Genomic DNA, 23,736 nt, shown 5'->3' on the forward strand with positions numbered 1-23,736 from the left:
AACACCTCAAGATCCACAAAATACACTGAGTCAAGCTCCTGCTCCAGCCCCAACTCCTTCCCAGGGGATCTTATCCCATCCAAACCATCCCAGCCTGGGTTTTAGGGCTGAAGAACGTGGCTCTGGAATTCAGCACTGGATCCAGCAGCAGGATTTGGTACCAAGATCTGACACCAGGATTCCACACCAAAATCTGGCAAATGGGATCCAGCACCAGGAACCAGCAAGCAGACTCAGGATTTGGATTTGGCAGGAGGATCCATCAATGGGATCCAGCACCAGGAACCAGCAAGCAGACTCAGGATTTGGATTTGGCAGGAGGATCCATCAATGGGATCCAGCACCAGGAACCAGCAACCACACTCAGGATTTGGATTTGGCAGGAGGATCCAGCAGTGGGATCCTGCACTGGAGTCTAGCACAGGGATCCAGTTGGACACTGTTTCCATCTCTGACCCAGAACTGGGATCTGGACCAATGCAGTCTGACAGGCTGGGACTGAGACTCCCCTGGATTGCTGGGATCCTCTGGGACCCCCAGCTCCCTGTGTCCCCAGTGCCATGCCCCACTCCCCCAGCACTCCCAGCCATCATTACCGCAATGTACTGGAAGCCCATGCCCACGATGAAGTTGGAGGTCCAGTTGGAGAGCCCGGCCACGGCGAAAGCAGCGGGACGGGGCCCTTGGCTGAACAGCTCGGCCACGATGAACCACGGGATGGGGCCTGGGCCGATCTCAAAGAAGGCCACAAACCCAAAGATGGCCACGATGCTGAGGTAGGACATCCAGGGCATTTGGTCCTAGAACAGGGCAGAGGGAGAAGGTTGGTGCTGTGAAGGGGATATGGCACCTGGGCACCTCAGCTGGTGCTGGCACAGGAGCCATGAGCTGGAAGATGGAATTCTAGGAGCTCAGGAGAGATGTGACAATGGGGACTGAGTGCTCAGCCATCACTTCAAGGAGGAATAAGTCCTTCCTCCTCCCCAGCCATCCCTCCTCCTCTTCCTCCCAGCCTCCCCAGCACTCACCAGCAGCGTGAGGGCGATGGTCATGAGAATGGCACACCCAGCCATCCCTGCCAGCCCGATGAGGTGCAGGGTCCTGCGTCCGGCTCGCTCCACCACGAAGAGCTGTGGGATGGACAAGATCCATCAGCACCTCCCAGCCTGCAGGAAAGGCCCCTGCACCTCCCACCTTCCCTGGAGAGACCCTGGAGGGGCCAAACTCACCGAGACCACCGTGAAGGCTGTGTTCACCACGCCAGAGCCAATGGTGGCATAGACAGGCTGCTCCACCCCCGACTTCTCGAAGATGCTGGTGGAGTAGTAGAAGACCTACAAAGGGCAGGGAGGTGTCACAAGCCAGGTCCTGGAGCTCTGGGGGAAGCAAGCTGAGCCCTGGCATTGAGACCCCACCCAGGCTCACCGCGTTGATCCCTGAGAGCTGCTGGGAGAGCTGCAGGACGATGGCGATGAGGATGGGCTGGCGGTACATGGGCGAGCGGAACAGCTCCATGATGGTCACCTTCTTCTCCCTCATCATCTGCCGGCTCTCCTCCTTCATCTCCTGCAGGTCACTGCTCACATCCGTCGTGCCTCGCAGCTTCTTGAGGACTGAGAGGGAGAGGTGAGCTCAGGAGATGTTGAGGACCCTCCAGAGTGCCAGGATGGCCCTGCAGAGGAGTCACTCACCGCTCTTGGCCTTGTTCTCCTCGTTGCGGTTGATGAGCAGGAAGCGGGGGCTCTCGGGGGCGAAGGGCAGGATGATGCACTGCAGCAGCGCAGGGACGAAGATGAAGCCCAGCAGCAGCGGCCACAGAGACTCGTTTCCCATGATCAAGTCCAAACCAAACACCTGAGGAGGAGCAGAAGGGTTGAGTCACCCATCCCAACTAGAATAGTCCTGGTTGGACACAACTGTGCAGCTCATGGTGTGCTCCAAGCTGGAACAGCCATTGGAGGGATTCCTGTGCTGCTTCCAGGTGGCCAGGAGATGTTGATATCCTGATGCCACCCATCCCAAACCTTCAGATTCCAGAGCATCCCTGCTCCTGCTGAGCTCCAGCTTCACCCCTCCCACCCCAGCTCAGACCCACAGCATCTCATCCTTGCAGGCCCTGAGGAGTGTCAGGATCAAGAAAAGGACCAAAACCATTCTGCAGTGCTCACCTGTGCAATGAGGATGCCCAGCACGATGCCAAGCTGGTGGAAGGTGCCCAGGGCCCCCCGCAGGGCAGTAGGGGACACCTCGCCCACGTACATGGGCACGAAACCCGTGGTGAGGCCGGAGTAGAGGCCAATGATGAAGCGGCCCAGGATGAGCATCTCAAAGGAGAAAGCCATCTTGGAGAAGCCCATGAGCACAGCTGACACAAAGGCAAGGATGTTGGACATCAGCATGGAATTGCGCCTGGAGAGAGATGGAGGAGAGAGGTGAGGAACACTGGGGGAGAACCACGTGAGGAACACCGGGAGAGGAACATCAGGAGAACAGGGTGAGGAACACCAGGAGAGGGACACCGGGAGAGGGACGCCGGGAGAGAACCAGGTGAGGAACGCTGGGAGAGGAACACCAGGAGAACCAAGTGAGGAACGCTGGGAGAGAACCATGTGAGGAACATCAGGAGAACCAGGTGAGGAACGCCAGGAGAGGAACACCAGGGGAACCAGGAGAGGGACACCAGGAGAACCCCGAGGTCAGCCCATGGAACACCAGAGTGGGTGAAGCAGCAGAGCCTCCCCACTGCAGGCTCCACCAGGCTCGGAGCTCACCTTCCAAAGCGATTGACAAAGAGCCCCACGGAGAAGGAGCCGATCATGCCCCCGACAGAGAAGATGGCAACGGAGAGGGACCAGAGCGTGGTGAGGGTGGCAGGGCTGATGGGCTCCCCGTATCTGTTCAGCCACGTGAGGTTGTAGAAATCCTCAATCACCTGGAGAACAAGGAGGGAAAGCAAACCGCGCGTCACGGCCGCGCCACCGGAGGGACGAGTCTCTCACAAGACAATGCGTCACCGGAGCCGCTGGCCAAGGGAGGAACTGCTGGGACCCACTGGGAAATGCAGCCCGACGGGTTCTGGGCTCGCCCTGCCCGGAGACACAGAGGGAGGGAGGGAGGGAGGGAGGGAGGGAGCCAAACTGGCCAGGCAGGCACGGGGAGGTCACGCTGCTCCCCAGGGCAGGGCAGGAGCCACGGATGCGCCGGCCCTGCGGAGCAACGGGAGGAACACAGGGCAGCTCCCATCCCCTTGGATACTCCTGCAGTTGGATTTCCAGGTTATTTCCCCCCCGAGAATTCCATAAAACACAATCTTGGATACTCCTGGAGTTGGATTTCCAGCTATTTTCCCCCAAGAATTCCATAGCACACAATCTTGGATACTCCTGGATTTGGATTTCTAGGTTTTCCCCTTCAAAAATTCCATAACACACAATCTTGGATATTCCTGGAGTTGGATTTCCAGGTTTTTCTTGTCCCCAAGAATTCCATAGCACACAATCTTGGATACTCCCAGAGTTGGATTTCCAGGTTTTTTCCCCCCAAGAATTCCATAGCACACAATCTTGGATACTCCTGCAGTTGGATTGCCAGGTTTTTCTTGCCCCCAAGAATTCCATAACACACAATCTTGGATACTCCTGGAGTTGGATTTCCAGGTTTTCCCCCCCAATAATTCCATAGCACACAATCTTGAATACTCCTGGAGTTGGATTTCCAGGTTTTTCCCCCCCAAGAATTCCATAACACACAATCTTGGATACTCCTGCAGTTGGATTTCCAGGTTTTTCCCCCCCGAGAATTCCATAGCACACAATCTTGGATACTCCCAGAGTTGGATTTCCAGGTTTTGCCCCCCCAAGAATTCCATAGCGCACAATCTTGGATGCTCCTGAAGTTGGATTTCCAGGTTTTTCCCCCCAATAATTCCATAGCACACAATCTTGGATACTCCTAGAGTTGGATTTCCAGGTTTTTCCTCCTCAAGAATTCCATAGAACACGATCACTGCCGTGGTTCTGCAGGACCATGATGCCAACACCCAACACAGGCCTTGGTTTGGAACACCAAGAACAGCCTGGTTTGTGAATTTTAGGGAGTTTTATATTAATTTTGCATCTTTTTAAACACAAAACTTTTGTACACAATACTTTTTACGTACAATACTTTTGTATAGTGTCCTGATTTGAAAAGGATGTTTTGAAAAGTTTGAGTTTTTTAGGATGCTGTGCTCCCTGGGGACACTGGCATTGCACCAGCATCAAACCATGACATATATATATATATATATAAAATATATACATTTTGTATACTTTTGCTGTATTTTTAAAGCTAGCCCATCACTAGCCCCCCTTGGATATTCCTGGAGTTGGATTTCCAGGTTTTTTCCCCCCCAATAATTCCATAACACACAATCTCTGCCATGGTTCTGCAGGATCATGATGCCAACACCCAACACAGGCCTTGGTTTGGAACACCAAGAACAGCCTGGTTTGTGAATTTTAGGGGGTTTTATATAAATTTTCCATCTTTTTAAACACAAAATTTTTGTATACAAAAAATTTGTATAGTGTCCTGGTTTGAAAAGGAAGTGAGTTTTTTGGGATGCTGTGCTGGTACTGCCCTTGCACCAGTGTCAAACCACGACATATATATACATATATAAAATATATACATTTTGTATACTTTTGCTGTATTTTTAAAGCTAGCCCATCACTGGTAGCTTGACCAAAAATTTTTGAAAAGGATGTTTTGAAAAGTTTGAGTTTTTTAGGATGCTGTGCTCCCTGGGGGCACTGGCATTGCACCAGCATCAAACCATGACACATATATATATATAAAATATATACATTTTGTACGCTTTTGATGTATTTTTAAAGCTAGCCCATCACTGACAGCTTCACCAAAATTTTTTTTATACAAAAATTTTGTATTGTGTCCTGGTTTAAAAAGGAAGTTTTGAAAAGTTTGAATTTTTTGAGATGCTGTGCTTCCTGGGGACACTGCTATTGCACCAGCATCAAACCATGACATATATATATATATATATATATAAAAAATATATACATTTTGTATACTTTTGATGTATTTTAAAACCATTACATACATATACAAAATGTATACATTTTGTATAGTTTTGCTTTATTTTTAAAGCTAGCCCATCACTGGCAGCTTCACCAAGCTCCTGTCCCTGCCCATGGCTGGGAAAATGCCCTAAATGACCCTCTAAAGGTTCTTCCCAATCCAAAATCCTTTAGAACACCATCGTGCTTAATTTTCCGCTTTTCCCATCAATCCAAGCCCAAACAGGAGCCCTGGCAGAGACAGCACAAGAAATTTTCACTGGGTTGGGTACAAGTCCCAACAGTATCATTATTTTGCCACATTGTTCCTCTTCCAAAGCACAGAAATTGTTACAATTTCCATATTGAAGTGATTTTGTTCCCTCCTGTTTCACCCAGGGGTTTGGATGCTTTTTCCCCTTTTACCACTCTTCCCAAAATAAATAATTGATTGGATTATTGGAGAATAATTGGGCTGGCTCAGGCTCTCAGTAGGCCCAGGGGGTATCTGAAAATAACAGCCCCTCCTGGAAAAAAGGAAAAATGCTTTGAAGGACTCAAGAGATTTTTGGGAGACGAAAAGAGGTGAAAAATGGGTTTAAAGGGAGAAAGGTGAAGGAATAAAAATTGTTTTCCCCAAAACTGGGGGCTTTCAGGCTCACTGTTGTGATTCATCCCCACTCTGCAGCTCCATGAATCCCAAACCAGAGCATCCCAAACCTGTGCCCTGATGGATCTGAGTGCATCCTCATCCCAGCTCCGCACCCTCATCCTCATCCCAGCTCCGCGTCCCCGGCCCAGCTCCGCGTCCCCGGCCCAGCTCCGCGTCCCCGGCCCAGCTCCGCGCCCCCCATCCCAGCTCCGCGCCCCCCATCCCAGCTCCGCGCCCCCCATCCCAGCTCCGCGCCCTCATCCCAGCTCTGCATCCCCACCCTCATCCCAGCTCCGCGTCCCCCATCCCAGCTCCGCGTCCCCCATCCCAGCTCCGCGTCCCCCATCCCAGCTCCGCGTCCCCATCCCAGCTCCGCGCCCCCATCCCCAGCTCCGCGCCCCCATCCCCAGCTCCGCGCCCCCATCCCCAGCTCCGCGCCCCCATCCCAGCTCCGCACCCCCATCCCAGTCCTTCACTCCAGTTTATCCCAGCCCTGCACAGAAACGTGTCCCTACCCCAATTCCACACTTTGTGTCCCCATTTTTAAGGCTGGGGTGACCCCCTGTGCCCAGCAAACCCCATCCCCACCTCTCCCTGAGCCCCCCAAATCCTTCCCCTCAGCACTGGGGGCTTGTCCTGCCCCCAGTGCCGCCTCCTGGCCTCAGCCCAAGGCATGCACAGCAATAGTTGCCTCTTCAAGAGATAGCTCAGCTGTCTTTGGAGATAAATAAAATCCCCAGGATGGCTCCTGTTGCAGCATTGGAAACAAAAAGTTCTATTAAAAGACAAAGTAACAAAACTCTTTGCAGAGAAAAACTCAGTCATGAGCAAGAGGTGCTTGCTCCTGGTAAAACACCTCACTCAAAAGTTTTGTTTCTTTGTTCTCTCCTTTTTCTAGTAAATTGTTCAGGTGGGACTTTTTGGCTTCTGTCCAAATGGCTTTCCTTAGATGCCTTTTTCACCTAATCAAGGAGAGAAACTTCTGGGCTTATTTTCTTTGTAAGGGGACAAAAGAGAATTTTGTCACTCCATCAACAGAAGGCACATCCTGTAATTCATCCCCAAAAACTGTGGCAACACCCCTCAGGAGTGTCTGAATTTGCAGGGAGAGCCCCTCCAGGCCAGGGAACAAAGCTCCAAAGCTGCTGCTGAGATGTGGCCCTGAGCAGGGTGGGGATCACAGCATTCCCTCCTGGCTCAGTGCCAGGGCTGGGGAAGGTGAGGGCAGAGCTCCTCAGAGCCGTGCCAGGGATCCCCAGCTCCAGGGCTGCTCCATGGCCATCCCCAACCTCACACCAGTGCACGTGGAGCAAGGAGAATTTGGGATATTTCAGGTCTCCAGCAGGTTCTGGGGGGGGAACTGCAGCTTTAACCCCAGGAACTGAACCTGGGATTCAATAATGCAACACCCTGAACAAATCCCTGCCTTTTTTCCTCTTCCCACATTGACTTTTTCCATAGGGTTTTCTATCCCACAAGGAGTTTTCCCAATGCCTGTGGTGACATTCCAAAGCACTCACTGGGATGGGATTAAACCCTGGAGCTGGATTGGGGTGATGACATTTGGGGACAGAGCTCAAGCTGTCCCTCATCCCAGCACAAGAGCTGCAAGCACCACATTGCAATCCTGAGCTTATTTTCCAAGTGTTTAACACCTCAAGAAGCCACCAAATCTGGGAAAAGTTGCATTTTCCATGGACCACCAGTATCTACCAGCAGCAGGAGGGTCCTGGCTGTAAAAGCCACCAAATGTGGGAAAAGCCACGTTTTCCATGGACCAACATTATCTATCAGCAGCAGGAGGGTCCTGGCTGTAAAATCCACCAAATCTGGGAAAAGTTGAGTTTTCCATGGACCACCATTATCTACCAGCAGCAGGGGGGTCCTGGCTATAAAAGCCACCAAATGTAGGAAAAGTCATATTTTCCATGGACCACCATTGTCTATCAGCAGCAGGAGGGTCCTGGCTATAAAAGCCACCAAATCTGGGAAAAGTTGTGTTTTCCATGGACCACCGGCATCTACCAGCAGCAGGAAGGTCCTGGCTGTAAAAGCCACCAAATCTGGGAAAAGTTTTCCAAGGACCACCATTATCTACCAGCAGCAGGGGGTTTCTGGTTGGAAAAGCCACCAAATCTAGAAAAAGCCAAGTTTTCCATGGACCACCATTATCTACCAGCAGCAGGGAGTCCTGGCTATAAAAGCCACCAAATTTGGGAAAAAATCACATTTTCCATGGACCACCATTATCTATCAGCAGGAGGGAGTCCTGGCTATAAAAACCACCAAATCTAGGAAAAGTTTTCAATGGACCACCAGCATCTACCAGCAGCAGGTGGCTGTAAAAGCCACCAAATCTAGAAAAAGTCACATTTTCCATGGACCACCAGTACCTACCAGCAGCAGGAGGGTCCTGGCTGTACACGAGGGCAGGAACCAACACTCCTGCATCCATCCTGCTGCCAGCTGGGATGTAAAACCCCCAGCTCTGGTCAGAGCAGCCACTTGGGGATGACTCAAACCTTCATTAACTCCCAGACCTTCACTAAGAGAGCCGAGGTGAAAAGTTCCACTGGCCACACCCAGACACAGCATCCTGCAGGCAACGCTGGGATTTATTTCCCCCAACAAAAAAAAAAATCACCAAGCAAGGAGGAGAAAACAAATTCTCCAGGGAAGGCTGGAGCTAAATAACTCCCTCTGAAATCCCATTAGAGCCCTAAGCTGCCTAGTGGATGTACTATTTTAGCCAGGCTGGCACAGAGGCTGGTTTGTTGTCACACACGAGCTGGGGGAGGCTGGAATTTCCCTCTGCGAGCACTCACCTTCTGCGGGGCGTTGATGACGCCGGTGTTGTACCCGAACTGCAGGGAGCCCAGCACTGCTCCTCCCACAGCCAGCATCAGGCGAGCCGTCATCTGCCAGGAAACGGGGAAAAAAGGGTTAAATCTGGGATCCTGCAGGGCTATCTCCCCACCAGAATGATACCAGGGCACTGCATGGGACAAAAACAGGGAAAAGGGTTAAATCTGAGATCCTCACAGCCCAGGGCACTGCCTGGCACAAAAATGGGAAAAAGGGTGAAATTTGGGATCCCTGCTGCCCAGAGCATTGCACGGGACAAAAATGGGGGGAAAAGGGTTAAATCTGGGATCCTGCAGACCTGTACCCCCAGCACAGCGATACCAAGGCACTCCATAGGACAAAAATGGGGAAAAAAGGGTTAAATTTGGGATCCCTGCAGACCTGTATGCCCAGCAGAGTGATACCAAGGCACTTCATAGGACAAAAACAGGGAAAAAGGGGTTAAATCTGGGATCCTCACAGCCCAGGGCACTGCACAGGGCAAAAACAGTGAATAAGGGTTAAATCTGGGATCCCTGCAGACGTGTATGCCCAGCAGAGTGATACCAGGGCACTGCACAGCACAAAAACAGGGGGAAAAAGGGTTAAATCTGGGATCCTCACAGCCCAGGGCACGGCACAGCACAAAAACAGGGAAAAGGGTTAAATTTGGGATCCCTGCTGCCCAGAGCATTACACGGGACAAAAATGGGGGGAAAGGGGTTAAATCTGGGATCCTGAAGCTCTGTATCCCCAGCAGAGTGCACCAGGGCACTGCACAGCACAAAAACGAGAAAGAAAGGGTTAAATCTGGGATCCTCACAGCCCAGGGCACCGCACTGGACAAAAATGGGGGGAAAAGGGTTAAATCTGGGACCCCCCCCCACAACCCTGTCTCCCCCAGCAGAGCAATACAGGAGAAAAACAGGGAAAAAGGGTGAAATTTGGGATCCCTGCTGCCCAGAGCATTGCACGGGACAAAAATGGGGGGAAAAGGGTTAAATCTGGGATCCTGAAGCTCTGTATCCCCAGCAGAGTGCACCAGGGCACTGCATGGGATAAAAACAGGGGAAAAGGGGTTAAATCTGGGATCCTGAAGTTCTGTATCCCCAACCAAGTGATACCAGGTCATTGCATGGGATAAAAACAGGGAAAAAGGGTTAAATCTGGGATTCCCACAGCCCTGACGCCTCCAGCATAGCAATACCAGGGCACTGCATGGGACAAAGGGTTAAATCTGGGATCTGGCACAGGAAAAAAACAGGGAAAAGGGGTTAAATCAGGGATCCCCATAGCTGTGTGTCCCCCAGCAGAGGAATACAGGACTAAAACTGGGAAAAAGAGGTTAAATCTGGGATTGCCACAGCCCTGATGCCTCCAGCACAGCAATACCAGGGCACTGCATGGGACAAAGGGTTAAATCTGGGATCCCTGCAGCTCTACCTGCCCAGCAGGGAAAAAAGGGTTAAATCGGGGATCCTCACAGCCCTCCCTCCCCTGTAGAGCAATACAGGACAAAAACAAGGAAAAATGGTTAAATCTGGGATTCCCACAGCCCTGTCTCCTCCAGCACAGCAATATCAGGGCAGTGCACAGGACAAAAACAAGGAAAAGGGGTTAAATCCACAGTTCAGTCTCCCCAGCACAGCGATAGCAGGGCACTGCATGGGACAAAGGGTTAAATCTGGGATCCTCACAGCCCTCTCTGCCCTGTAGAGCAATACAGGGCAAAAACAGGGAAAAAGGGTTAAATCTGGGATCCCTGCAGCCCTGTCTCCTCCAGCACAGCAATATCAGGGCAGTGCACAGGACAGAAACAAGGAAAAGGGGTTAAATCCACAGTTCAGTCAGCACAGCAATACCAGGGCACTGCATGGGACAAAGGGTTAAATCTGGGATCCTCACAGCCCTCCCTCCCCTGTAGAGCAATACAGGACAAAAACAAGGAAAAAGGGTTAAATCCACAGTTCTGTCTCCCAGCACAGCGATACCAGGGCACTGGGACGGCGGCGAGTACAAATATTCAGAACCAAAGAGAAAACTCACTGTTTATGGTGCTAAGAGGGAAAAAATAATTACAAAAAAATGTCATTTTGTGGGGGTTAAAACAACCCATGGTATGGGGATTCCGGGAATTTGAACCCTGGAGGTGACCATGGGGTCTGGGCCAGCAGGATGCTCCGGGGAGCTGCACCAACAACAGCTTCCCATGGCTGTCTAATTAAGAGTCACTGAGCAAAACCCGGGTTAGCTGGCAAAGCCTTCCTTCCCCAGCCTCCTCTTCCTCCCGCCCGAGCCACGGCAACAATCGGAGCCTTGTTTGGGAGCGGGGTCAGGGCAGGCCAGCGCTCGGGCCACCTTCGTTAGCGGCCCAATTATCCCAGGCAGGAGATTTGAGATTTTCCCGGCCGCTCGAACCAGGGTCCGACATTCCCGCCTAATCAGCTTTGGGACGAGCCACGTGAAATTGATAAACCCCTTGAATTTGAGGGGGGTGCTGAGGGGGGTTCTCCCTAAACACCAAGGTGTCACCCCAAGGATCGATATTCCCAAAGGATCGACACCTCAGGTCCCGGCTAAATCAGCACAGGTGACTCCAGCTCCCTCCCCAAAAAGGATATTTTTAATATTTAAGAACCAATCTCATCTTTCTTTTCATAAATAAAGGATTTTAATGCTGCTCCCTGACCTTGCCACTCTCCTCCCTCCGCGTGAAAGTTCCCAGGGGAAAAGCAAAGGGAATGAAGCCAGGCCCGTTAATGAAGCTCATTAATTAGGCTTGGCCCCAACACAACTAATCAGGGAGGTTTTGGCACTTGGATTTGGTTGGTGCTTTGGAGTAGAGGAGAAAACACCCCCGTGGTTGGGAATTTGGTGGTGTCCCCAAAAAAAACCCACAAAAAAAGCCCTAAAAATTCCAACAGATCTCAAAAAAACCAGGATGTTAAAAGCACCTGTTGCTTGGGGAAACCTTATTAAAAAACGAGTGTGTTTGTGGGGGATTGGGGTGATTTCCCGTTGTTTTTGGGTGCTGAATTTGATTTTTTTCCTGGCTAAAGGGCACCCCAGGAGCTGGCAGGGTAGGGCAGGCCCAGGTGAGTCACGGCTCCGGGGATGGGGATGCGGCAGCCACGTGAACTTTGCTCCAGGAAGGTGAGAGGTAACAACAGCTTGATGCAAAAAAAAAAAAATATTAAAAAAAAAATTTAAAAATCTAAAAAAAAAATTTATTTTTTTTTATTTTAACATTTAGGAAAAAAGGCTTAAAAAAGCTCAAAAAATAAATTAAATTTCAGCCAAAAAATTGTATTTTCATTGCATTCCAGCAGTTTGGGCATAGGAAAAGGAAAAGCTGGCAGGAAAATGGCATTTTGGAGGCTCATCCCCAGCAGGGTCAGGGTGAGTCAGCTCCTTCCCCCTCCCTCCCCAGCCCAAACTCGCTGCCCTGCTCGGATCCCGGATCCTTTCAGCCTGAACTTCGCCATTAAAGGCAACTTTAAGGGGGGGGGAAATAATTAAATAAAGGGAAAAGTCGATTTTTAAGGGCAGCTTTGCCAAACCTCACGTGGGGCTGTGGGGAGATTTTTTTTTTTTTCTTAACTCCTTGCAGGAAAAAGCATCTTTATCAGGAATTTTAGGGACAAATTCCCCTCTTATTTCCATAAAATAAATTTATTTAAGCATGGCTAGACCCCAAACTCCTGGTTTCATCCATTAAGAATTGCTCTATGTGATAGGAAAGACAGGTTTTTAATAAATTTATAATATTTGTTTTCTTTTTGGCTGCTTCCTGCTTCCTCTCCAGCTCCAACACGGAAGCCAGGACGCTCTGAGGAGGATCTGGGGGGGCACCAGGGGCCCCCCAAACCCGCTGCCTTTGGCTTTACAACTCTATTTTTAACCTTTTTATTTCACCCTCCAGCCTGGAAGGACTTTGAGATCCACCTCATGGATCAAAGGAATGAATAATCCCTTTAAAAGCAAAATAATAATACCAAAATATTGATATAAAGATATTTAAATGAGTGGCCCAGCAGGGAAGTTCAACTTTTTTCACTCCAGCATGGAGGATTTTGGGATGCTGCTGCCTCATGAAAAACAAGGAATTCATAATTCCTTCTAAATAATACTAAAAAAAGCGTCCCAGAAGGGAATTTCAAGTTATTTTACCCCAGTGCAGGAGGATTTTGGCACGCTGATTGTTTCATGCATCAAGCCAAACTAATGAATTCTCTAAAATCAAATCAGCAACAACAGGAAAAAAAAAGGTCCCAGGAGGAGGATATCCTGTTGGTTTTTTTTACTCCAGCGTGGAAGATTTTGCGATGCTATGGAACAAGAACAATTAGTAATTCCCGAAAAATCCAAATAATGGTTAGGAAGGGGGGAGTTTTGGGCAAAGCCATATGAAAAAAATACACGATTAAAATGATGCAGGGGGATTTTTAAGGAGCAGCCGTTGCTCCTGAGGGGACGTGGGCATTCAGTGCAGCCCCTTGCACACTCATTTGCACACTCATGGGAGCCAGGGCACACTGATAACACCCGGGAAAACCTCACACCCCCACTAAAAACCAAGAAAAATCCGCTCCAAACTCACAGGAAGGGATCTAAACCCAGAGAATTTGGGGGTCACACCGGCCCCGTGGGGAAAGAGAACCGGGGGGATGGGAAGGAGCAGCGAAATTTGGGTTTTTTATTTGTTTTGCTTCCCTACTTAAAGGTCATCCAGGGACGGCGACACAACCGCGGCGAGTTTTGCAACCGCGACCAGCACGGGAGAGGATTTTGCATGGAATGAGCTGGAAAAAAAACACACGGAATGTGCAATGTCCCCCCCATACATACACACATCCCGGGTTAATCATGTTAATAATGTTAATTATTAAATATAAAGCGGGTTCGGGAGGGGAGTTTGTCTCCCCATCTCGCAACCACAAGCTGCTTCCATGAAAAATATCTGCTATTTTTTCCGTGCTAAACACGCTGAGGATGGAAGTGTCACCTATCAGCGCTCGGCAAATCATCCTTGAGATTAATTACCTTTACAAAAATTAATCATTTCTAACCCAAATCCATGCGAGGCGGGGGGGTTTGCGGAGCTGGGAGAGCAGCGGGAGCGCGGCTCGGGCTCCGTTCGGGATGCCGGGAGTTAAATGCGTCGGATTTCTTGGGTATGAGAGCAAATTTGCGTTTAATTCCTGCCCCCATCACCGCGCTGCCGGCCCGCACGTTCCCGGCTCCCACCCCAGCCCCACCGCCCAGCCAGCAAAACAGCCCGGAACCCCCAAAAATACACTATAAATACATATATACACAGATATAGCTCCTTAAATTTAAGAGAATTGTGTGTTTCATGCGGAGGAGGAGCGGGGAGAGGGAGTTGTTTTGAAAAGGGGAAATAAATACCAAGAGGGATCGCTCCCGTCGCATCTTTAATTAGGATAAAAATCGCGATTTTTGGGATTAACTACACTTCGTGCCGACACGCAGCCAATTTCCTAACACATCCCCCCCGCAAAAAAAAAAAAAATTCCGAACCATTTGGATTTATTCCAGTTCTTCCCAGACGGGAGTATTGGGGGCGGAAATACTTTGGTGGTTGGAATGAAGCAAGTGGGGCTGAGGTCAGTAACCTGTTACAATCAACCACCAGCATCGTTCCGGGCTTTTACTCCCCCCAAATTAAATCTAAATTAATTAATTTAGCATGAGGAGGGTGCTGGTGGATCCCCGAGCAGCCGGGAGAGTTATGAGTATTTAATAACTCCACAGTCTGGGATAAATTAATAGGAATTGGGTCAGAAGCTGCGGGCGGGATGTGCCCAGCCCGGCGGGGATCGCGGGGTCCCGGCGGGCTCACCCCAACCCCGCAGCCCCCCAAAGCCAGCCCGGCCCTCGCTGGGCTCTGGGGCCTCCCCTCGTCCCGAAACGGGGTCAAAAGGGACAGGATCGGGTCTGCCCTCCGCGTTTCCGCCTTTCGGGGACAGCCCGGGAGCGGCGGCCGGGCGCCCTGCGAGGCGCGGAGCCGGCACCGGCCGCGCTGTGGGGAGCGCTGCGCTGGGGCTGAGGGGACAAAATAAAGCGAAACGCGGCGATCGCGGCGGCCGCGCGTGTGCGGGGGCGGGCGGGGGTTGCGTAACGCAGAGCAATCCCGGTGGCGCAGGCTCACCTTGCTGCCGGTGTCCATGGCGGGGCCGGAGCCGGGGCCGTGAGGGCGGGCGGGCGATCGGCGGGGCCGGGGCGCTGAGGCGCGGGGCGCGCGGTGCGCTGAGCAGCGGGGCGGAGGCGCGGCCGCCGCCCGGGCATTGGAGCCGCTTAAAGCGCGGGCGGGGGCGGCGCGAGGCCGCGGCGCTCATTGGGCAGCGTGCGGCGGGGGGCGGGGTCAGGGTGGGGGCGGTACGTGGCTACGGCGCTCATTGGGTGGTGTGAGTTAGGAGGCGTGGCCAGCGCTGGGGGGCGGGGCCGAGGGGCCGCGGATGGGGGGGCGTGGGAGGGGGCGCGCGGGGGCCGGCGGCGCGTGCGGGGCTGCACGTGGGCGGCGGGGGAGGGGACGGGAGCGGGAGGGTCCGAGACAGACGGAGCGGCTGCGTGTCTGTCTGTGTGTCTGTGTGTGTGTGTGTGTGTCTGTCTGTTCGTGTGTCTGTGTGTCCGTGTGTCTGTCTGTGTGTCTGTCTGTGTGTCCGTGTATCTGTCTGTGTGTCCGTGTGTCTGTCCGTGTGTCTGTGTGTCTGTGTGTCTGTCTGTTCGTGTGTCTGTGTGTCCATGTGTCTGTCCGTGTGTCTGTCTGTCCGTCTGCCCGTGTGTCTGTGTGTCTGGGTGACTGTGTGTCCGTCTGTGTGTGAGAGAGACAGAGTGTCCGTCTGTCTGTCTGTGTGTCTGTGTATCCGTGTGTGTGTCTGTCTGTGTGTCTGAGAGTGTGTGACTGTGTGTGACACAGCGTGAAAGCGTCCGTATGTCCGTGTGTGTGTGTGAGAGTGTGAGAAACAGTGTAAGAGTGTACGTTTGTCCGTGTGTGTCTGTCTGTGTGTCCGTGTGTCTGTGTTTCTGTGTGAGTGTGTGACACAGTGGGAAAGTGTCCGTTTGTCTGTGTGCCCATGTGTCTGTGTGTCCATGCGTGACGCAGTGTGAGAGTGTCTGTCTGTAGGTCTGTCCGTCTGTCCGTCTGTCCGTGTGTCACAGAGTGTGATAGTGACTGTGTCTGTGTGAGATAGTGTCCGTGTGACACAGTGTGAGCGTGTCCGTGTCTGTGTGTCTGTGTGTCTGTGTGTCCATGAGAGTAAGTGTCCGTGTGTCTGTCTGTCTGTGTCTGCGTCTGTGTGTCCATGTCTGTGTTTGTGTGTCTGTCTGTGTGTGTGTGTCTGTGTCACCATGCAAACACGTGTGTCAGCGTGTGTGCAAACACAGGCCCACGTGGAGCTGCACATGTGGCGGGTGTGACACTCACAGTGTCACTGTGAGTGTGAGTGTGAGTGCAGATGAGTGTGAGTGTGCACAGCACTCTGTGTGTGTCACTGTGTATGTAAGTGCAGGGTGAGTGTGCACATCTCCATCTGTGTCCTGTGTGTGACACACCAGTGGTGTGTGTGCACATTTGTGTCCCTGTGAGTGTGCAAGGCCGTGCCCTCCTGCCCATGTGTGAGTGTGCAAGGGGCTTCGTGCCTCTGTATGTCCTGCAAGGCTTTGCACACCTGCTGAGTGTGCAATGGTGTGTCTGTGTGCACACCAATGTGCTGTACACCTACATGTGCCCACCCAAAACCCCCATCCCCCCCCCAAATTTGTATTAAAAAACCCTTAAAAATCACTAAAATCCTAAAAAGTGCATGGAAAATTCAATTCCCTTTGTTGTTCATGTAAAAAAAAAAAGTATTGTGAAGAGGTTGGGAAAAGTGACTAAAAATGGGGAAAAATGTCCTCAAAATGAGAAAATGCACAAAAAGTACAAAAGCATAAAAATTGAAGAAAACGGGGGGGAAAACTTAAAAAATAAAAAAGAAAGGGAAAATTAAGTACGTCATGTATGAAAATATTTTAAAAGCCTGGGGGGAAAAAAGCAAAGAAAATCCACCAAAAAGACCCAATCCCAAAAGCACCAGAAAGCCAAAACCAGAAATCACACTTAAAAAAAAAAAAACAAAAAAATCAACATAAATATTAATTTTTTTCCTAAATCTGTTGGATTTTGCCCTAAATTTTGCCATTTCAGGCAATCCCTCACCTGTGAATTTTCCTAAATACCCACGGGATCCCCCCCATCCCCTTTTCCCCCTATTTTTTTGCCCACCCCACGCACCCGAGGGGGTTTTGCCGACTCGGCGGGACCCTCCCGGCGCCGCGGGAATGCTGATGGAGGGAATCGGCATAATCCCGGCGGGGCCGAGGGGCCGGAGCGGATTTAGGGGGATTTGCTGCCGGCAAAAGGGTTAAAAAAACACCGGGGGAGGGCGGGGGGGAGCGGGCCGGGATGGGCTGAGACATTTGGGGGTCGGGATGGGCTGGGGATGGAGGGGACGGCGGGACAGGGGGCACCTGTGCCAGGACAGGTGCCCAGGTGGGATCAGCTTCTCCATGGGCTGGAGATCCACAGGGTCTCATCTCTCCACCAGCTTCTTCTGATGGAGACCCACAAGGATGGGCTTAGAGGGGTGGACAGGTGTCCAGGTGGGATCAGCTTCTTCATGGGCTGGAGATCCACAGGGTCTCCTGTCTCCACCATCCTCTTCTGGTGGAGACCCACAAGGATGGGCTCAAGGTGTTCACCTGTGCCCAGGACAGGTGCCCAGGTGGGATCAGCCTCTTCATGGGCTGGAGATCCACAGGGATGGTCTCAGGGGTCCACTTGTGCCCAGAACAGGTGATGGGGTGGGATCAACCTCTTCAGGGGTTGGAGATCCACAGGGTCTCTTCTCTCCACCAGCCTCTTCTGGTGGAGACCCACAAGGATGGGCTTAGAGGGTCTCCTGTGGCACCAGGACAGGTGTCCAGGTGGGATCAGCCTCTCCATGGGCTGCAGTTCTGGTGGAAACCCACAGGAATTGACTCAGGGGGTCTCCACCCGTGCCCAGGACAGTGATGGGGTGGAATCAGCTTCTTCATGAGCTGGAAACCAACAGGGATGGGCTCAGGGGGTCTCCACCTTTGCCCAGGACAAGTATCCAGGTGGGATCAGCCTCTCCATGGGCTGGAGATCCACAGGGATGGTCTCAGGGGTCCACTTGTGCCCAGAACACATGATGGGGTGGGATCAGCCTCTCCATGGCCTGCACTTCTGGTGGAAAACCACAGGAATGGACTCAGGTGATCTCCACCTGTGCCCAGGACAGGTGATGGGGTGGGATCAGCTTCTTCATGAGCTGGAAACCCACAGGGATGGGCACAAAGGGGTCTCCACCTGTGCCCAGGTGGGATCAACCTCTCCATCAGCTGCTCCAGGGGTTGCTGTTCTGGTGGAAACCACAGGAATGAGCTCAGGAGATCCACCTGAGGATCTGGTGGGATCAGCCTCTCCATGGGCTGGAGACCCACAGGGATGCTCTCAGGGGTCCACCTGTGCCCAGAACAGGCACAGGGGTGGGATCAGTTGCTTCATGGGCTGGAGATCCACAGGGTCTCTTCTCTCCACCAGCCTCTTCTGCTGGAGACCCACAAGGATGGGTTTAGAGGGTCTCCTGTGGCACCAGGACAGGTGTCCAGGTGGGATCAGCCTCTCCAGGGGCTGGAGACCCACAGGGATGGGCACAAAGGGGTCTCCACCCATGCCCAGGTGGGATCAGCTTCTCCATGGGCTGGAGACCCACAGGGATGGTCTCAGGGGTCCACTTGTGCCCAGAACAGGTGATGGGGTGGGATCAACCTCTCCAGGGGTTGGAGACCCACAGGGATGGGCTCAGGGGGTCCCCACCTGTGCCCAGAACAGGTGATGGAGGTGGGATCAGCCTCTCCATGGGTCTCTTCTCTCCACCAGCCTCTTCTGCTGCAGACCCACAGGGATGGGCACAAAGGGGTCCCCACCCGTGCCCAGGTGGGCTCAGCCTCTCCATGGGACGGGCTCAGGGTCCCGGCAGTGCTGGAGCACAAAGGGACGGGCTCAGCCTTTCCGAGGGTTCTGCTGGAGACGAGGGCTCACAGAGCGTGGTTTCAGCTTTTCCGTGGATCCGGGCTGTGTGGAGAGCAGGAACGAAGGGACGGGCTCAGCTCTCCACCACCGCCCCTTCCCCAGCAGAGATTGGGGCTCTGACGCCCCCTGCCCACCCCAGGCCGTGCCCGTGAGCTCCCACTGCCAGCGCAGGAGGAAATCCGGGCTCCCCATCCCTCCTCACACCCCAGCCCCTCTCACACCCCCTTATCAGCCATGACGAGCTCTTATCTCGCGGCCTCTCCCATCCCGGCCCGGTGCCACCCTCGGCAGCATCGCGGACACGCAATCCTGGTGACACACACGGGGTTTGGGGAGGGGACTTGGACACCACTCCTGTTTGTCAGGCTGGAATCGCCTTTCCAGGGATGGTTTTTAGGGAAATAAAGCTGATCCTCGCAGGGATCATGAGAGAAAATTTGGCTTTGCTGGCACTTGATGGTCAAAGCCAAAATCCTGGATTATCCCTTGGAATATGGGAAAACAAAATAATTTGTCCCCCAGCACTGAGCATCCTTGGGATGGAGTTAATCCACTCCAGGGGGGAATTTATTTCAATATTCCCTTTATTTATTTCAGTTTATATTCCCAAATACAATTTATATTCCCAATCAAATATTATATTCCCAATCAAATATTCCCAATTCATATCAAAGTTCAGTGTCCTCCAACACGTTTGAGCCTCGGGGAGCTTTAAAATAAATCCTTGAGCCAAAAATTGGAGTTCATCCTTTTAAAGTCCAGCTAAAAATCCCCCCCCAAAAAAATGGGGATTTCTCCACTATCCCAATTCCTCCAAATCCCAAAAAAAATTACAGGAAAAACAATATGGAGGAGTGAGTAATTCTGGTCCAACATGTGCCCAGTGATGCCAGCATGAATTCCATGGATTGGGAGTTTTTCCCAATGTGGGGAATATGGGATATGGGATGGAATATGGGGAAATGAAAGAATTTGTTCCCAAACACTGAGGAACATCCATTCAATATTCAATGTCCTCCAACACGTTTGACCCTCTAGAAGCTTTGTTTCAATATTCCCCTGATTTATTTCAATTTATAATCCCAAATACAATTAATATTCCCAATTTATTTCAATATTCTCAGTGTCCTCCAACACGTTTGAGCCTCGGGGAGCTTTAAAATATTTCCTTGAGCCAAAAATTGGGGTTTATCATTTTATAGTCCAGCTAAAAATCTCCCAAAAAAATGGGGATTTCTGGACTTCCACCATCCCAATTCCTCCAAATCTCAAAAAAAATTACAGAAAAAAAATATGGAGGAGTGAGTAATTCTGGTCCAACATCTGCCCAGTGATCCCAGCATGAATTCCATGGATTGGGAGTTTTTCCCAATGTGGGGAATATGGGATATGGGATGGAATATGGGGAAATGAAAGAATTTGTTCCCGAATACTGAGGAGTCAGTCCTAAGGATCCTTAGGATGGAGTTAATCCACTCCAGGGGGGAGTTTATTTCAATATTCCCCTTATTTATTTCAATTTATAATCCCAAATACAATTAATATTCCCAATTTATTTCAATATTCTCGGTGTCCTCCAACACGTTTGAGCCTCGAGAAGCTTTAAAACATTTCCTTGAGCCAAAAATTGGAGTTCATCCTTTTAAAGTCGAGCTAAAAATCCCCCTAAAAAATGAGGATTTCTGGACTTCCACCATCCCAATTCCTCCAAATCCCCAAAAGAATTACAGGAAAAAAAATATGGAGGAGTGAGTAATTCTGGTCCAACAGCTGCCCAGTGATGCCAGCATGAATTCCATGGACTGGGAGTTTTTCCCAATGTGGGGAATATGGGATATGGGATGGAATATGGGGAAACAAAAGAATTTGTTCCCAAACACTGAGGAGTTAAACTCCCCCTTAGGATGGAGTTAATCCACTCCAGGGGGGAGTTTATTTCAATATTCCCTTCATTTATTACAATTTATAATCCCAAATACAATTAATATTCCCAATTTATTTCAATATTCCCAGTGTCCTCCAACACGTTTGAGCCTCGAGAAGCTTTAAAACATTTCCTTGAGCCAAAAATTGGAGTTCATCCTTTTAAAGTCCCCCAAAAAATGGGGATTTCTCCACCATCCCAATTCCTCCAAATCCCCAAAAAATTACAGAAAAACAATATGGAGGAGTGAGTAATTCTGGTCCAACATGTGCCCAGTGATGCCAGCATGAATTCCATGGATTGGGAGTTTTTCCCAATATGGGGAATATGGGAAATGGGATGGAATATGGGGAAATGAAAGAATTTGTTACCGAACACTGAGGAACATCCATTCGGTATTCAATGTCCTCCAACATGTTTGACCCTCTAGAAGCTTTGTTTCAATATTCCCCTGATTTATTTCAATTTATAATCCCAAATACAATTAATATTCCCAATTTATTTCAATATTCCCAGTGTCCTCCAACATGTTTGAGCCCCAAGGAGCTTTAAAATAAATCTTTGAGCCAAAAAGTTGGGTTTTATCATTTTAAAGTCCAGCTAAAAATCCCCCCAAAAAATGAGGATTTCTGGACTTCCACCATCCCAATTCCTCCAAATCCCAAAAAAAATTACAGGAAAAAAATACAGAGGAATGAGTAATTTTGGTCCAACATGTGCCCAGTGATCCCAGCATGAATTCCATGGATTGGGAGTTCTTCCCAATATGGGGAATATGGGATATGGGATGGAATATGGGGAAATAAAATAATTTGTTCCCAAACACTGAGGAGTTAAACTCCTCCTTAGGATGGAGTTAATCCACTCCAGGGGAGAGTTTATTTCAATATTCCCCTCATTTATTTCAATATTCCCCTTATTTATTTCAATTTATAATCCCAAATACAATTAATATTCCCAATTTATTTCAATATTCTCAGTGTCCCCCAACACGTTTGAGCCTCGAGAAGCTTTAAAACATTTCCTTGAGCCAAAAATTGGGGTTTATAATTTTTAAGTCCAGCTTAAAATCCCCCCAAAAAATGGGGATTTCTGGACTTCCACCATCCCAATTCCTCCAAATCCCAAAAAAAATTACAGGAAAAAAAATACAGAGGAATGAGTAATTCTGGTCCAACACCTGCCCAGTGATGCCAACATGAATTCCATGGATTGGGAGTTTTTCCCAATATGGGGGATATGGGATATGGGATGGAATATGGGGAAATGAAAGAATTTGTTCCCAAACACTGAGGAGTTAAACTCCCCCTTAGGATGGAGTTAATCCACTCCAGGGGAGAGTTTATTTCAATATTCCCTTTATTTATTTCAATTTATAATCCCAAATACAATTAATATTCCCAAGTCATTTCAACATTCCCAGTGTCCTCCAACACGTTTGATCCTCGAGGAGCTTTAAAATAAATCCTTGAGCCAAAAATTGGGGTTTATCATTTTATAGTCCAGCTAAAAATCTCCCAAAAAATGGGGATTTCTGGACTTCCATTATTCCAATTCCTCCAAATTCCCCAAAAAAAATTACAGGAAAAACAATATGGAGGAGTGAGTAATTCTGGTCCAACACCTGCCCAGTGATCCCAACATGAATTCCATGGATTGGGAGTTCTTCCCAATATGGGGAATATGGGATATGGGATGGAATATGGGGAAATAAAAGAATTTGTTCCCAAACACTGAGGAGTTAAACTCCCCCTTAGGATGGAGTTAATCCACTCCAGGGGGGAGTTTATTTCAATATTCCCCTCATTTATTTCAATGTTCCCCTTATTTATTTCAATGTATAATCCCAAATACAATTAATATTCCCAATTTATTTCAATATTCTCAGTGTCCTCCAACACGTTTGAGCCTCTGGAAGCTTTAAAATATTTCCTTGAGCCATGAATTCCATGGATTGGGAGTTTTCCTGGCTCTTTGGCAGGAAGGGTTGAGCTGGGGTTGGCTCACCGGGGAAGCCTCAGCCCAGGTGATGGCACTGGGGACAAAGTCCATCCGGAAATGGGATTTGTCATAAAATTGGGTTGGGTGACGTGGGCACAACTCCCACGGCGATTTCAGCCTCAGAACGCCCTGGTTTGGCTTTTCCTGAGGGAATTTCGGTTGTTCCCAAAAGAATTTTTGGCTCCTTATGTGGGATATTCCCTGCTCCAGCTCTAGGGATGCCACAGAGCTCCTGAATATCCTTAATATTTGGATTGAACCGCTGGATTTCACTTTTTATCCTTAAACTTGGGTTAGTTAAATGCCAGGATTGGTAAAACTGGGATTAAAATGTGTTAAACCCTGCAGTCCTTGGGTTGGAGTGGAATGGGGAAAAGTCCCCTGTCTGAAAAAGCAGGAATAAAATAAAAGCAATTATTATCATTTAATGTATCCCAATCAATAAATAAAAAGTTTTCCAGCCCCAGCAGCCACTTCCTTGTCCTGAACTGACCCCGTTTTGTTGGCTTGTGACTCAACAAACACAATAAAGATGGGAAAATAAAGATAATTCCTCAATTATCCACAAAAAAGGGGGGAAATTACCCCCCAGCTCTGGCTCTTCCAAAGGTGGGATTTCCATTTTTTTCCCTTATTTTGCATTTTTAGGGCACCAAACGTGGATGAAAACACGGGGAGAAAAGAGGTCAGGGCTAAAAATAACGCTGTGAGTCACGGCCAGCACCAGAGAGGTGCCAGAGCCCAAACCCATGAGAGGGAAAAATCCATTTTCCCTTCAGCTTCACATGCCCGTGCATGAGGATCCCAGTCCTACCCCAGGAATAAAGAAAAAGGAGTTATTTTTGTATTTATATGGTTATTTTAAAAATAATTAAATTTTATATACTAAATATATAAAATATATCGTATATATACTAAATATATAAATATATGAAATTATTTAATTTCATATGAATTTTTGAATTTATTTAATTTTATTTATATTATTATTTATATTTATATATTTATTTTATATATTTATATAGAAACATATATAATATATTATAATAGATAATATTATATTTATATTATATAAAATATATAATATATATTTATAATATCATATAACTATAATATAACTATAATATATATATTT

At 49.5% G+C, this 23,736-nt stretch overlaps 1 protein-coding gene across 2 annotated transcripts in view; it reads right to left on the reverse strand.

Moving 5' to 3' along the window:
* Window positions 1-14,890, reverse strand: part of SLC2A1 (solute carrier family 2 member 1) — a 16,845-nt gene extending 1,955 nt beyond the window's left edge. For both annotated transcript variants that reach the window (XM_074558830.1, XM_074558829.1), the window contains exons 1-9: window positions 14,729-14,890; window positions 8,538-8,630; window positions 2,772-2,932; window positions 2,169-2,409; window positions 1,692-1,854; window positions 1,426-1,613; window positions 1,230-1,334; window positions 1,029-1,130; window positions 597-800 (exon numbers count right to left, since the gene is read on the reverse strand). In XM_074558830.1, coding sequence (XP_074414931.1) covers window positions 597-800; window positions 1,029-1,130; window positions 1,230-1,334; window positions 1,426-1,613; window positions 1,692-1,854; window positions 2,169-2,409; window positions 2,772-2,932; window positions 8,538-8,630; window positions 14,729-14,746 — 1,275 coding nt within the window. In that variant the 5' untranslated portion in view covers window positions 14,747-14,890. The remainder of the gene's footprint in view (window positions 1-596; window positions 801-1,028; window positions 1,131-1,229; window positions 1,335-1,425; window positions 1,614-1,691; window positions 1,855-2,168; window positions 2,410-2,771; window positions 2,933-8,537; window positions 8,631-14,728) is intronic.
* Window positions 14,891-23,736: the final 8,846 nt, after the last annotated feature.

Source organism: Zonotrichia albicollis, chromosome 25 (genome assembly GCF_047830755.1).
Source record: "Zonotrichia albicollis isolate bZonAlb1 chromosome 25, bZonAlb1.hap1, whole genome shotgun sequence".
Taxonomy (NCBI): domain Eukaryota; kingdom Metazoa; phylum Chordata; class Aves; order Passeriformes; family Passerellidae; genus Zonotrichia; species Zonotrichia albicollis.